Here is a 13931-nt window from a genome sequence, read left to right as displayed (position 1 = left end):
ACTCAATGTCTTTCTCTTTCAAGAAGGCTTGAAATATTCTGTTGGTAAATTCAGTGCCTTTGTCCGTTTGAATCTTTAGCGGAGACCTCTGCGTTTTGAAGATAATTTTCAGAGCACTGACCAAGCTTTTGCCACGTTTGTCTTTGATGGGCACTACCCAGGCAAATTTAGACAAAATGTCTATACATGTAAGGAGATACCTATACCCCGAATTGTAACGGGAGAGCGCAGACATATCTACCAAATCCATTTGCCACTGATCATCCATACCGCCAACAATGACTCTGCTTCTACTAAACCGACGTCTGGCCGGTTTGTGCAACGTGTAGGTGTCAATACCCTCTAACCATTCTCGTATTTGTTTCCTACTTAAGCGATATCGACCATCTTCTCGCACGAACTTGTACAATTTTTCTACCCCGCCAAAACTGGCTTCGTGTTCTGGATTGAAATAAATGTCATTCAGATATCGATTCATGTTCTCTCGTGTCACTCTTAACGTGTCAGTGCGAGCACGTCCACAATACCTATATACTCCCTCAAAAACAAATGTTTATCAACTCTGCCTCAATACTGCGTATTTATCGTGACAGTCATATTCTGTATTCACTCGCTGTCTCATATGCCCGTCGGTCATCAGAGTACACCTCTTACCCTCACATTTTACAGTAGACGATACTGTTTCACTCGCTTAGACTTCGTCCAGTCATATGATATACTGTTTCACTGGCTGTCTGCTATGACCGTCGGTCACTGTCTGATATGTCCGGCGCTCATCAGTGCACACTTCGTACCCGCACATTTCTTCATCACATTGCTCTCGTTCCTCCAGCAGACGATACTGTTTCACTCGCTTAGACTTCGTCCATTCATGATATACTGTTTCACTGGCTGTCTGCTCTGACCGTCGGTCACTGTCTGATATGTCCAGCGCTCATCAGTGTACACTTCGTACCCGCACATTTCTTCCTCACATTGCTCTCGTTCCTCCAGCAGCTCTACGGGCTTTATCCCGTCAAAACAAATTTTTATCAACTCAGCATCAATACTATAAATTTATCGATACATTCATAATTTTCTTTTTCTCACTTTCTGATTTGCCCGCTCCTCCCTATTTTCAAGGCTACATTATTACTATAAGCTCTCTGACCTCTCCAAAGTACGTGACCTGATTTTCAACAAAATACATAGCGATGCTATTTTTATATTTATTACTCTCATTTTTTCCCATTTTCTCGGAAAAATCAAGGTCGAATTTTTGACATATAGACGGGCTACACTACTTACCTCGTTTCTGATTGGTCAGTGAGGGTCGGACTTCGTCTCCGTCGCTTAGCCCAGGATTATTTTTTCGTTCTGTTTACACTCACTTGCTTGGCACCGCAATTGCGGTGCTAACCCCTGCTATTTTGCAGGGCCAGATAGTACCGTACTATCGGTGGGGCTAGCCCACTTTGGCAAAAACGAGTGTAAACAGAAAGTGGGCTAAGGATAGTCCCGTACCAACGGTGGGGCTAAGGCCCCCCCTTAGCCCCACCGTTGGTCCGGGGCTAAGCAAAATTTTACAAGTGTAAAAAGCCCTTTACATTGCATGAATTAACCGGCATCAACAGAGAATGTCATAGGATCAATGTTTGCAATCAAACGAGTGTGGCTTGATGCATGCTTTGCGTAGTGGGAGGAGCTCCATTATGCTATTGACATATTAAAATTACAGGACATACCTGTATCAATGACTGTGGTCCATTGACTCTGACTTCATTCAGACCCGTGATACAGACTTTATGATGAGCATTTTCTCTGGCATGTAACCTGCATGGCAAAGTGAAATTCTTGGTAATCTGACAAATTTTAAAAACAAACACAATGTTAATCTTTGAAAAAAAGAACAAAAAATTTCCACTGAATTACATTTCACAATGGCAAGCTATACTAGTATAAGACTCTTAGCTTCACTAAGTATATGAAGTACATGTGATATATAATGAACCTTCACACAGCTTGGATAACAATCTGCTCATTCTAAAGTTTGTGACAAGTGTCAAACAGTCATGAAACGTATGCAACCACAATATATTTCAATTGATGTAATGGAGTCTCTGCTTTACAGAAGAAAAGGCCATCCGTCTAGTCTACAGTTTACATTTCATTTCAGTATTTTTCACGAACCCTATCTTTGTAGGTTTTAGTCAGAGAAGGAGCAGAAAAACACAATCATCATTTTTTTTTTTTTTTCACTGGCTCACCTCTCCCTGTTATTGAGCAGATCAAAGAGCTGTCCACAGTAAATCTCAAAGTAGCTAATGTAGACGACCAAGACAGCGCCCTCTAGTGATGACCTGATGGCTCGGAAGATATCTTCCGCTGCCAGGAGGTAGAGGCCCTTGACCTTGCCGTGACCTCCGAGGAGAGTGTGCGTCTTCCCGGCGCCGGTCTGACCGTAGGCGAAACACGTTGCATTGCACCTATAGGGAGAGCATTCACCAACACCAGATTTTGTCAACATCTGAATGCACATTCTACACAGTATGCCACGGATATATCTACTGAATAAGGACTTGTAGGACAATTTCATGAGTTGTTGAATTGTGATAAGAACCACAGTAAAAGAATGCAAAACAAAGTATTTCCCCTATTTAGAAGAAAAGCTAGTGATTTTTAACCTTGGAAGAAGATGTAGAACTCATTTGTGTTGCTATTACAAAAGGCAATATTTTCTTGGGTTTTTATTGTGCTAATATAAGTTGTCTTGTGAAAATACCTAATGATAAAAAACACTACAAAATATACACCAGGGGGGCATTTCATGAAGCATTTTGTCCGACAAGTTGTCGGACAAAATGGGCTCTCAGCCAATCAGATGCAAGGATTTTGATAGCTTGTAACAGTTTGTCAGAAAAATATCCGACCAAAATGCTTCATGAAATGCCCCCCAGGTGTATATAACAATTATACAATTTCAACAATCATCTTTAATGCTTTGAATAAAGAAGCATGTTGTGAGGGATAGGATACAGACGTATGAAAAAGTGGCAAATACTGTTCAATGACCAAATTACAGCTACATGGGTTATAAAGTTGGTAACTCTTTGTGGTTGCCATATTATTTTAGAAGTATGCACTGTACGATGTAGCTTCTGCATATATAATGGTGTAGATTTGTGACTGTTTCCGAATGCATTCAGGTGGCAGCCCCAGCATTAAAAAAAAAGGGAATAGAAGCATGTACATAGAACACATGCATACTGTAAGTAGGGCTTGTATGGTACACGCCATAGCTACTCTTTCTATGTGACCTAATAATCATTTAGAACAAAATCATAGTGAAACTACCCTCCCTAGACTAATTTAAAATACCTCAATAAGATTTGTGGGGCCATTTCACTTCTACCCATGTGTCCTTATGGTGCTTTAAATTGCAGCATGCATGCATTATGCAATGTTACAAATAGATGTTGAAGGATATTAAATATTCAAAAATTGAGGTGCCACAACTACAACAATCCTGCTTATACACAGGAAAAAAAAGAAGAGGTGATGGTAAGCAGGTTTTTATGGGAGAACATGATGAACAGATGGAAGGATGATATATCTCATGTCAACTCTAAAAAAATTACATCAATAAAAAATCAAGCGACAGACAGAGAAAAAAAAATGAAGATAGAGAAATAGAAACAGAGAGGGGGATAGACAGATTAAAAAAACAAACAAACAAAAAAAACACACACACACATATGCACACACACAAAAAACAAAACAAAACAAAAACAAAACAAAAACAAAAAAACCAATATGAGGAAAGACTGCCCTCTAGGGGTTTGAGAATGTGACACTGTAGAGACAGCCAGACAGGGAAGAGGATGCCAGCAGAATGCGTGATGAACTGCCTATTAAAGTCGGAACACATCACAATGACTCACTTGCCAGACACAGCTACGTACAGAGCCACAAATTCACTACTCACTATTCCTTAATTAGCGCAGCTGAAATCATGCATAGCCAATCTAAGTGGTCCTTCGCAAGCAACTATGTGTACTACATACTGGGCATCAGCACAATACGCTCTAATGAATAACCGAGTGTACAACAAATGGGACTTTATTGCTTGTGCTCAGTCTACATTGTATATCAAATCTATATCTAGCCCTGCATTTTAACGAAGGAGGTACTCTACAGGGTTCCACGCAGCAGTTGCAGCATGTGTATCGTCATACACATGCAATGGAATTGCACAGTATTATATTTACAGTTTATAACTCCTGAAGGAAGAACAATGTAAAAAGCAACAGGCCAAATTGGGCTCAAATATAAAATCAAATAGCAAAATTAATGGAAATGACTTTAGCTAAATAGGAAGTACATGTATGATGTACCATAGGTATCAAAGAACAAGATGATGCAACTGTTATAATAATTTTAAAAATCTTCTTTTTTTTAAAAAGCTGTAAGTCGATGAAATTTGTATCAAGACAATTTTAGCTAATATGATTACGGGTATCCAATAAGATGTGCTTGGATGGGAAAAGCACAAAATACTAAATGGTTTTACCATATCAAAAACCATATACATTTCTAGTATGTCTCAAAGCCAAAGCCAAAGCCACACATACAAACACACACACACGCAAACAAACAAAAACATTGAACAAAACAAACAAAAATCGAAGACTATTTGCAATTTTCATCGATAAAAAGGTTCTTTTATCTAGTGTATCTGTAAATACTGACTCATCAACCTCTAAGACCAATTATGTAAATATCCCCCTGTCTGAATTCAAGGATTTAAAATCACACATGTATCTATCAAAACTTGACAGACTTGGAATGGCTTCAAAAGAGAGAGTGTGCGTTAATGTAGCAACAAGGCATGACAGTCTCATCCATCAATGCTCCTTTCAATGAGGCATGGCCAGATTACTGGTGCCTTCCATGGTGACATTAGCATCAAATAGTCTACAAGCAGGCAGCACAAAGGGATTTGTGGGGATTTACAGAAAGTGTCCATCAGCAAGCATGATGCAGCCACTGTCTTGGCTTATTCAATGCTTTCACTCTTGTGTGAAGAGATAATCTCACGGGAAGGTACTTTAAACATCAAGGACTCTTTAAGCTTTGAAGCTAAAGCCGGATTAGGAGTAAGACTTTACAAAGAGACACATTTGGGTGCACGAGAGATCATCAAGTAATGTCAGCTTTCAGAGTGTTCATATTTTTGCTTCCTTTCTTTGCATTTCTTCTTCTTCTTCTTCCTCTTCTTCTTCTTTAATCTTCAAAGGGCTATATAGTGCAGCCTATCACGAAGATGAATATGACTTGTGTGCACGATAAGAGGAGGGGTGTGGGCTTGATCACAAGGTGTGATTTTAAGGTGGGTCATTAAGAGTTCCTTGAACTGTTCAGGTGAGACTGCACAAACTACAGAGCTTGGAAGTTTGTTCCACTCAGGTATGGATCTCTGGGCAAATGCAAATTTGTCGATGTTGCCCCTAGGGCGGTATGTTTGCAAGCACATGCCATGATTTTTCCTGGTTTTAGATGAGTTAATTGTAAAGAATGTATCTGGATGGATTGCAGAGAATAAATGCATTATAAGCATTCTCCTCTGTGGCACAAGATGTATAATCATGAGGGGTGTCAGAGAGACATACTGCGTCATCTACTCTGCCAGTGTGTTGCACATTTTTAGAGTGTCCACACACAGAAATTTTACAATTTTACCTACATTTTAGACTTGTTGAAAACTTGCAGGTCACAGACTTCAGTTTTGATGAAAAGTAACAATCTTGATCTACATACGTAATAACCTCTCTAGTGGATTATAAGTATAGTTTGAAGTCAAGGATTTTAGAATAGAATTTCAAAATTAGACACTGTAGTCATATTCAAACTACATTATCAAAAACTACATGATCCCAATTAAGAAAATATCTTTCCACCAAAGAATATGGTAGCAAAAAAAGGTGCTGAAAACTGCTTATCCAATAAAGGCGAGCCAATGGAGTAAAATTGCCTCTGACGAAGATTCTGCTAGGATCGAAAGCTCAGGCCCCTCTTGACTCCGAAGAATATGGTAATTGATGTAACTACCATATAACTGACAAAGCCACTAAAGACAAACATAACTTGGGGATTTTTTTTTTTAATCTATTGATGTGTTTTTTTTAAAGGGAGTGTTCATTACTTATCCCCCCCCCCCACAACAAAACAATTATTCAGACTGTTCCTTCTGTTACGGCGTAACTTTAATATGACATATAATGTTGACTGTTATAGTGTGCCTTCAATACAATCACAGTTTGTGTAGTGATGCACAAAAATAATTCATACAGCAAGTAGTTTTTAAATTCAGTTTTGAATCGAATATCATGGAATGCAGAAATAAAACTAAAATGAACTTCACAAGACAAGCAATAGATTAGCTAAATATGTACAAATGCCTTTAGAGTAGTACTTGGTAGAATTTGTGGAAGCAGAAGTAATTGCACATCGATTGTACATTTCAATAGATAGCCTACATAGAGTGTAATATTCAAAATGTGATCAGCCTTCTGAGAAAATGTCAAAATGCAGCTCCTAGGAATAAACACATTTTAAACATCTACAAACAAGCTCTACAGTAAAATAATGTTAGTGTAAGAGTGCATCACTAATGTGGATAAATGCAAAAAGGTCTTTAGTCCAGTCCTAGGCATTCTGCTGAATTTCATTATTTCTTCAATTACCATCTTGTCAGCGCAACTGCTGAAGGATGACTGCAATTAGAGAACACTACGTGGCCTCACACACACTTGTGACACTTGGGCTGCCTAATTTTGGGCTCTTTGTGGCTTGGCATGTAGAATTAAAGGGATACAAACGAACAAGGCATTCCTACATTGCATGCAAGACATATACATTCAACATGACAAAGACTACATCAATATGCACAAAAAATCTCACACAGAATGGTATGATGCAGATAAATTAGAAATGCATTAGATGTGCCACTTAGTAGTGACTGACATTTGGCAGTGTATGAATGATAGTGTTACAACATAAATAATGGACACACTTGTGGACTTTTCATTGTTATGCAATAACACTGAATCACCTGATCAAATTACAAGAGGCACTAAAATTATCTATTTATTTATTAATTTATTTCATAAATGTCTGTTCAATGCAAACTATCCAACTTTGTACTTACTTGTTGAAGATGGCACTGACTAGTGGTTTGGCTGTTCTTTCATACACCTCTTCATTGCTGCAGGCCTCATGAAAGACCTCATCAAAATGGTACTTGTGCTGCAAAGAAACATATAAATTATCACATTATTTATATTACCAGCATTTTTTTTTCCGGGGGGGGGGGGGGGGGGGGGGGGGGGGAGGGGTGGGGGTTGGACATGTAGAATAGTAAGTTCTTAAATAATACTCTTCTGCTCATTCACCCATGCTTTGTGTCAATGTTGAGATTCTAAAGCCTGTCAAATATTTGAAAATGTGGCATAAGATTTTCCTGTGTCCCTCATTTATCATTACCTTCTGTGTTTCTACCAATAGCCCCTTATAATTCAACTAATACTGAGATAAAAAGAAACAATACTGGACAGTACTGAACGTTCCAATATATTGTGCAGTAGACCTGTATTTTCTACAAAGAGCCTGGCTCACCTAAATCATGAGTATTTTTGTAACTACCAGTCTTTCGGCTTACTAATGACCCTGTAAATATATCCTAAAATTTTATGTTTGCACTTGATATACTTTGTGCAATTCATCATTATGACATATCCCGTTCCAGCTATGAACCTGCAAATGAATCATTTATTAGCAATACACAAACTGAATAAATAGCACTGGGTGGAACCAGCATATAATGAGATCACAAATATCCCTGAAGCTACAAGCGATGAATTTGAATATATTCACTTACACTAAAACATAATAACATGTCATGATATTGGGAAAATATGTAACATATAGTGACCAAAAGTAAATAACACAACACTAGTGTGTACAAAGAATAAGAATTACAATTCTTTTGAATATGAACATTACGTGTACCATAAAGAGTAAACACACTGCTGTGTACATTACATTCAAAGGATAGATTTGCAAAAAAGTCAGGTTTATGCATCTATCATGAATTGCTGAAATATAACTCACATTTACGAGCACTGCATTTCTTGTGTCCCATCATTTTTCTTGTCTTTTTTTTTTCTGCTAGATAACATGATTACCTTCAATATTTTCATAGACTGCCATAAAAAAGTGTCAGAAATTTAATTTTCATTTTCTTGCATTGTGTATTTCCAAATTTGGTATTCTCTGGACAAAAAAAAAACAACCCTGAGCAAGCATAAATGAAAAAAAATTGTACCTATTTTGTACCTATTTCCATAAATGTTCAAAATCTTTCTACGAGTATTGAAGGCAATTCTAGAAGTATTGAAGGCAACAGCCTGCTCATATTTGTCTGCTGACAATGATGACATCTTGTAAAATGATATGCGTCACATTCACTTGACTTCAGAACTTTTTCTGGTATAATGACATTCTGCGTCTTACTCAAACCACAAATGCACTGAAATGTGATTTGCAGTTTATTACATTTTTCATTACAAGGTACAATATTTTCTTTAAAATCCTTCGGGTATCTTTCACATGCCTCAAGACAAACCTTTCTAACACATACCCTACGCTTTCATTAGCATGTTTGTCCAACACCAAGACAGTGCATGTGCATATTGTCATTGCAATTCATTTTGTATTTCCCTTTTTGAATATATATTTTATGAAAGTGTCATATGATAGGACATGAAAGGAAATTTATAAAATGAATCTAAAAAAAGATCTTCTTTATGTGGTAAGTACTGCCTTACATCTGCAAATTGAACTGTATACTCACCACTTGGATCACTTTTGTGAGATCGACTGCCAGCTTCCGCTCCTTTACCAACACGGTCGTCTGTCCCTCTGTTGTGACTGCCTCTCCCTCCCCGCCCTTCCACTCCTTACGGCTCATGGGTCTCTTGCGCACGCACACCCGGATCCTCTCTTCAAATCCGGTCCCTCCTGCGCGCGAGGCATTGCTCGGCGTGGATTTCGCGGCCGATTTCAGTCTGCTCTGTGTTGCAGGTGATGCGGAGGGAACCCCGTAGTTGTACCCAGTCCTCTCGTGCTCGACAATGTGTACTTCAGCATCAGCATCATCACCACGGTTAGCATCATCACCGTGGTTACCACCATCACCCTCATCCTGGTTGTAGACATTAACTTCAACATCTGACTGCTCACTCTTTTCTTTATCGGAGTCATCATCCATGTCAAACGTTCTATTCAGGACACTGTTTCTTGGGGTGTCCTTTAACATCCTGGGATGTTCCCTCTTTTCTTCACCCCTCTCTGATGGAGAATTGACCACAGGAAGATTTCTGGATGATTGGAAAGCTTTATTGTGGTGATTTTTCACTGCCTTTTTGTTCTCCAGGTGACTGATGTCCCCCTGTGAGCTATCTGGCACCTCACAGTTTTCCACGTCATCAAGTCGAGGCGTGTTGTCGCTTTTCATGTCTGACAGTTTGTTGAGGTCAAGATTGCGTAGTGTATGTATCAATCTGCACAAAGGAAGACAGATGCAATTGCTTAAAGGTTCTTCACGTTGTCAAAGAACAGTCAAAATGACTACCCAAACATATTTCTTTTAAAAAAAAAAGAAATTTAAAACTAAAAAATCTTCAAAACTTGACTAGGAGCAACCATGTGATAATGCAATATTTATATGACACTTGAAAATATACATCTTGGCTCCATTTCTCTTTAATTCCAGCAAATCCTGGTCAATTTCTTTCTAATCAACACATTCCCAGTGCACTTTGAAGGACAGAGATTAACCATTTCACCACAAAAATTGTAAAAAAAAATTACCACATGTGCTGTAGGTATTGTTTAACAATAGAGCATCTAAAACTAAATCAAGCTCTCTTTTACACTGTTTCAAGATCCCACTATTGGTTATTCTTTGCCCCATACCCTTGCAAGGCCTAGATTTTCCTTCAAGCTGCATGTTATGAAGAACCTACACCATGTGTGGTCCTTCAGTCATATGCAGCATGGTTTATACAGTTTGTATTACAAATGAAAACAGTTCAATTTGAGACAACAGAAACAAAGATTTAAATACAAAAATAGGAAAAAAATAGAAATTACATGTATGTATGTATTATCATCATCATTATTATTATTATTATTATTATTATCATCATTATTATTATTATTGTTATTATCATTATTATTATTATTATTATTATCATCATTATTATTATTGTTATTGTTATTATCATTATCATTATTATTATTATTATTATTATTATTATTATTATTATTATTATTATTATTATTATTATCATCACTAATATTATTATTATTACAATCAGTGAACTGGTGTATCTAAGTGGCTCTGGAACTCACCGAAAGAGCTGCTTCTTATCCTCTGCGGGAGTCACTCCATAGCTGGTGTATTCCTGCATGGAGATGCTAGCCAGAGCCTCCAGGTCCCGCACTCCCCTAGCCTGGAAGGAGGCCGAGTACTGGCCCAGCTGAGCCTCCGCTAGACACAGATCCAACAAGGATCCTCCGCCAGCCATGGCCATTCACAGCGAACTAGTCCATCTCCACGGTGCTGCTGTAGATCACAACATGCTGACTATGTAAATCTATTGCAAGGGGAGGGAGAGAAAAAAAAATCCCACACATTAACTTTTGTACCTGATTTCCCTGATAGGTCCATTTTCAGTAATGCTGCTGCACAACCCTTACACTGTATACATTCTGAGAAGATAATGAAGAAGTACTTGTGCAGTTAACAGCACTGGCAAATTGGTTACAGGTATGTTTTTATCTGTATGCTCTCTACAAACCAATGTGACACAATGCAAACTTAGAAATTAATGAGTGGGACTACATCTGACAAAGCATTTCTTTGACAATCATGTTCATGTACTGTATGTTGTAAAAACATTTATGACTAGGTGAACTTAAATCCATAAACACAACATGCACAAAATCTAAAGCAATCTCCCTCGCGGTATAACCCAGCATAAAGTTAACCCGTTGAAAACGGGCTGATTTTGCTATGTACAACACACATTTCCCACAGACCCCTGCCTGAGTATACTCAGGACTCTTCCTCAACGGGTCAATGCACTCATACTACATGCCGGAGCTGTTGAGCCAAATATCATGGTATGCATTATTCAAAGGTATTATTTCAATCATAAATCACATTCAATGTGTGCATACTATTGAATAATACATATTACCGTACATTGATGCTCTACCATTCGGTTGCCTAAGATAGATTTAACTATTATTCCTATTATCAATTTATTCATTTGTTTTCTTTATATCATCCTGCAGGGTTGGACCTATTCAGTTGTACAAAACTGCTTTCCAGAGGCACCCTGCAGTTTTACATGGATTCATACATCATGAAAATGTGTGGAACATACAGCTGTACTGTACATGAATCACACAAATCAGCTTAAAAAATATATGAAATTGAATAAAACAACAAAGATGTACACTGTATCATGAGAATACACAATCACAATATCAATATGATCACTGAAGTGGGAAGAAACCAAGATATCTGCATACACTCAACATGGGCAAAAGACAAAAAAAAACCCCCAAAAAACAAGAATTGAAAAAGAAGCCTAGAAACCCATCTACACACAATGATAATGCACACAGACATGCACATTTCCTTCTGCTCCAATTCAAATGAAAATGTAATGGCTGGATAGCCTGACAACAATAGTGTATACTGTGCGATCAGACATGTGAATGCTTGCAACATTCAAATGTGTCTGTATCTATTTATCTGATAAAGCTCAGAATGTTGGTGATATAAAACACTTTCAGTTCATGACATCAATGTTGCATAATTTCTTCTTGCTGTGCACTACCAATTCTAGAATGCTGGTACTACAGGCATCAATGCGAGAGTACTAGTACATTCATGTACATTTTGAGGCAGTTGAATTAAAACTAGTTTATGAAATGGCAACCAAATTCTTGACACACTGCTTTGTGATCCACAGAAAAAGTTGCAATGCCTCTGCAATGTCTACAGATCAAATTTGTAATCATGCAGTCACAGTTGCCTGCTTCTTTGGTTTTTGTTTTTGTTTTGTTTTGTTCTGTTTTTCTGCTTGTGACAAAACACAGCTTTTTGAACCTTTATTCTAGAAAGTCTGTGATCATTTTACATTGATACCAAAATTCATGGCAAAATGATGCATTATTGCGAACTAGTTTGCTTAAGAAAATATTGCACTCAGTGACCACAAACTGAGAGTAATTTCCTGTGGTGCTGCAGACACTTGACAATTACAATGTACATGTATATTGTTAAGTTCTCTGACCATCGCATATAAACTGTTTGATAGAGTAAAACTCCACAGGTAAAGGATGTCATTTTAAAAGTCACGTTATGGGCAATGCAAGTAGGTTCGAAGGGAACAATACAAATCCACAGTGACCTTCAAAACCGGAAAGAGTTCTTTCAGTTCAAGCTCTAAATGCTTTCCCTGACCTAAAGTCACAAGTTTGTTGACTGTGGACATAAAAAAAGGGCCCAAACTATTCATCATGAAAATAGGATGTCCTACGTAAACATTATATAAATCGTATGTTTATGTAATGACTCATCCACGAAACTTTACCAATAGTCACAAATTAGGGGCCACTGACCAGTAGCATTTTAGTAATCACAAGCAAACTGCTCACATCTAGCAACTTTCTCTCAAATAACATGTGACCTTTCTTAGCCAAATAATTCAATTAGGTGACATTTTCATGCAGGCTGCTTTGATATTAAAGTCATTGCGAGGTGGTTCTACTTTGAAATCTTCTCTACATGCAGACAAATGAATAAGAACAATCAGCTATTTAATAGCAAAAGTACATGTTGCATGTAATTATGAAGTGACATTTTGCATGCACTAATTTTGAAAAGTCATCCACTTTGATCATTTTCACTTTGCTGAACACTGCAATTACCTTTTTGAGGGAGAAGGGTTTGTGGCAAACACGTAAATTGTATGTACATGTACTGTATTTATACACATGGTGTTACTGCAAACCTTTCTCCCTCATTTACTTCACCATGCAAACCTTTAAGCAACACATAATTATCTTTTTGATTGGTAACTATACTATGTTAACTGTACATGTTTCCATCTTACACATTTTGTATGTACACATATTTATAGCATTTTAAATAGTCAAGACCTAACACTTACCTCCAAGCATGCGTTGTTGCACAACACAAAATGCAAACCATGTGTACCAACTAGAACCAGTACCAGTATATAATGTACAGATCTATAAAGGTCTTGAAGATACAAATCAATAATTACCTTTGAATGTATCAAGTAAAGGGTCACAAGAACACCCTACTGCACGGATTCTTGGATGAACGTGAAAGGCAAGGGGTCTCTGTACGATGCCCAGTACAATGGTCTGCGACTGGTCATCCGTGAGATGAATGAGGCTATTATCACCACCACCAGAGCCAAGCACGCACGCTTCAAAGACGACAATGATGCTATCTGCGGCACTCGCTTAGAGAGAGAGGTGCTCTTTCGTTGCTTTTTCCAATTTACTTGCTCCCGCGACTGTTCCCCTCTCTGAGCCCCTTTGCCTGAACGCTTAATGACTCAGAAACCTGGCGAGGTAATGAAAACAGGAGTCATGGACGTAGTCTCTCGAGAAATTAATCAAATGAATAACGAAAGAGTGATGTTTTCTCAGCCACCTTAACAGCTTCAATACTCAGACTCCAGAGATAAGAGTATGCTGCAAAAATCTCATTTTGAGTCTACACCTGTCTCTATTTACAAATTGTAGCTCGGCACAAGTTGACAAATAGGGGGAGTCTCTCA

General features: G+C 37.9%; 1 protein-coding gene across 1 annotated transcript; it reads right to left on the bottom strand.

Annotated features, from left to right (window-relative positions):
• Positions 1-2242: 2242 nt before the first annotated feature.
• LOC139721280 (kinesin-like protein KIF24) lies at positions 2243-10690 on the bottom strand. Its single transcript, XM_071632601.1, has 4 exons — positions 10453-10690; positions 8891-9599; positions 7187-7284; positions 2243-2465 (listed from the first exon to the last, which is right to left on the bottom strand). The coding sequence occupies exons 1-4, from the start codon at positions 10632-10634 to the stop codon at positions 2243-2245; spliced, it is 1212 nt and encodes a 403-aa protein (XP_071488702.1). The 5' UTR covers positions 10635-10690.
• Between the last annotated feature and the right edge of the window lie 3241 nt (positions 10691-13931).

The sequence above is a fragment of the Diadema antillarum genome, unplaced genomic scaffold (assembly GCF_040938485.1).
Source record: "Diadema antillarum isolate AM-2024a unplaced genomic scaffold, OU_Dant_1.0 scf00000141, whole genome shotgun sequence".
In the NCBI taxonomy this organism is placed as follows: Eukaryota; Metazoa; Echinodermata; class Echinoidea; order Diadematoida; family Diadematidae; genus Diadema; species Diadema antillarum.
This window is presented reverse-complemented; position numbering and strand designations above follow the sequence as displayed.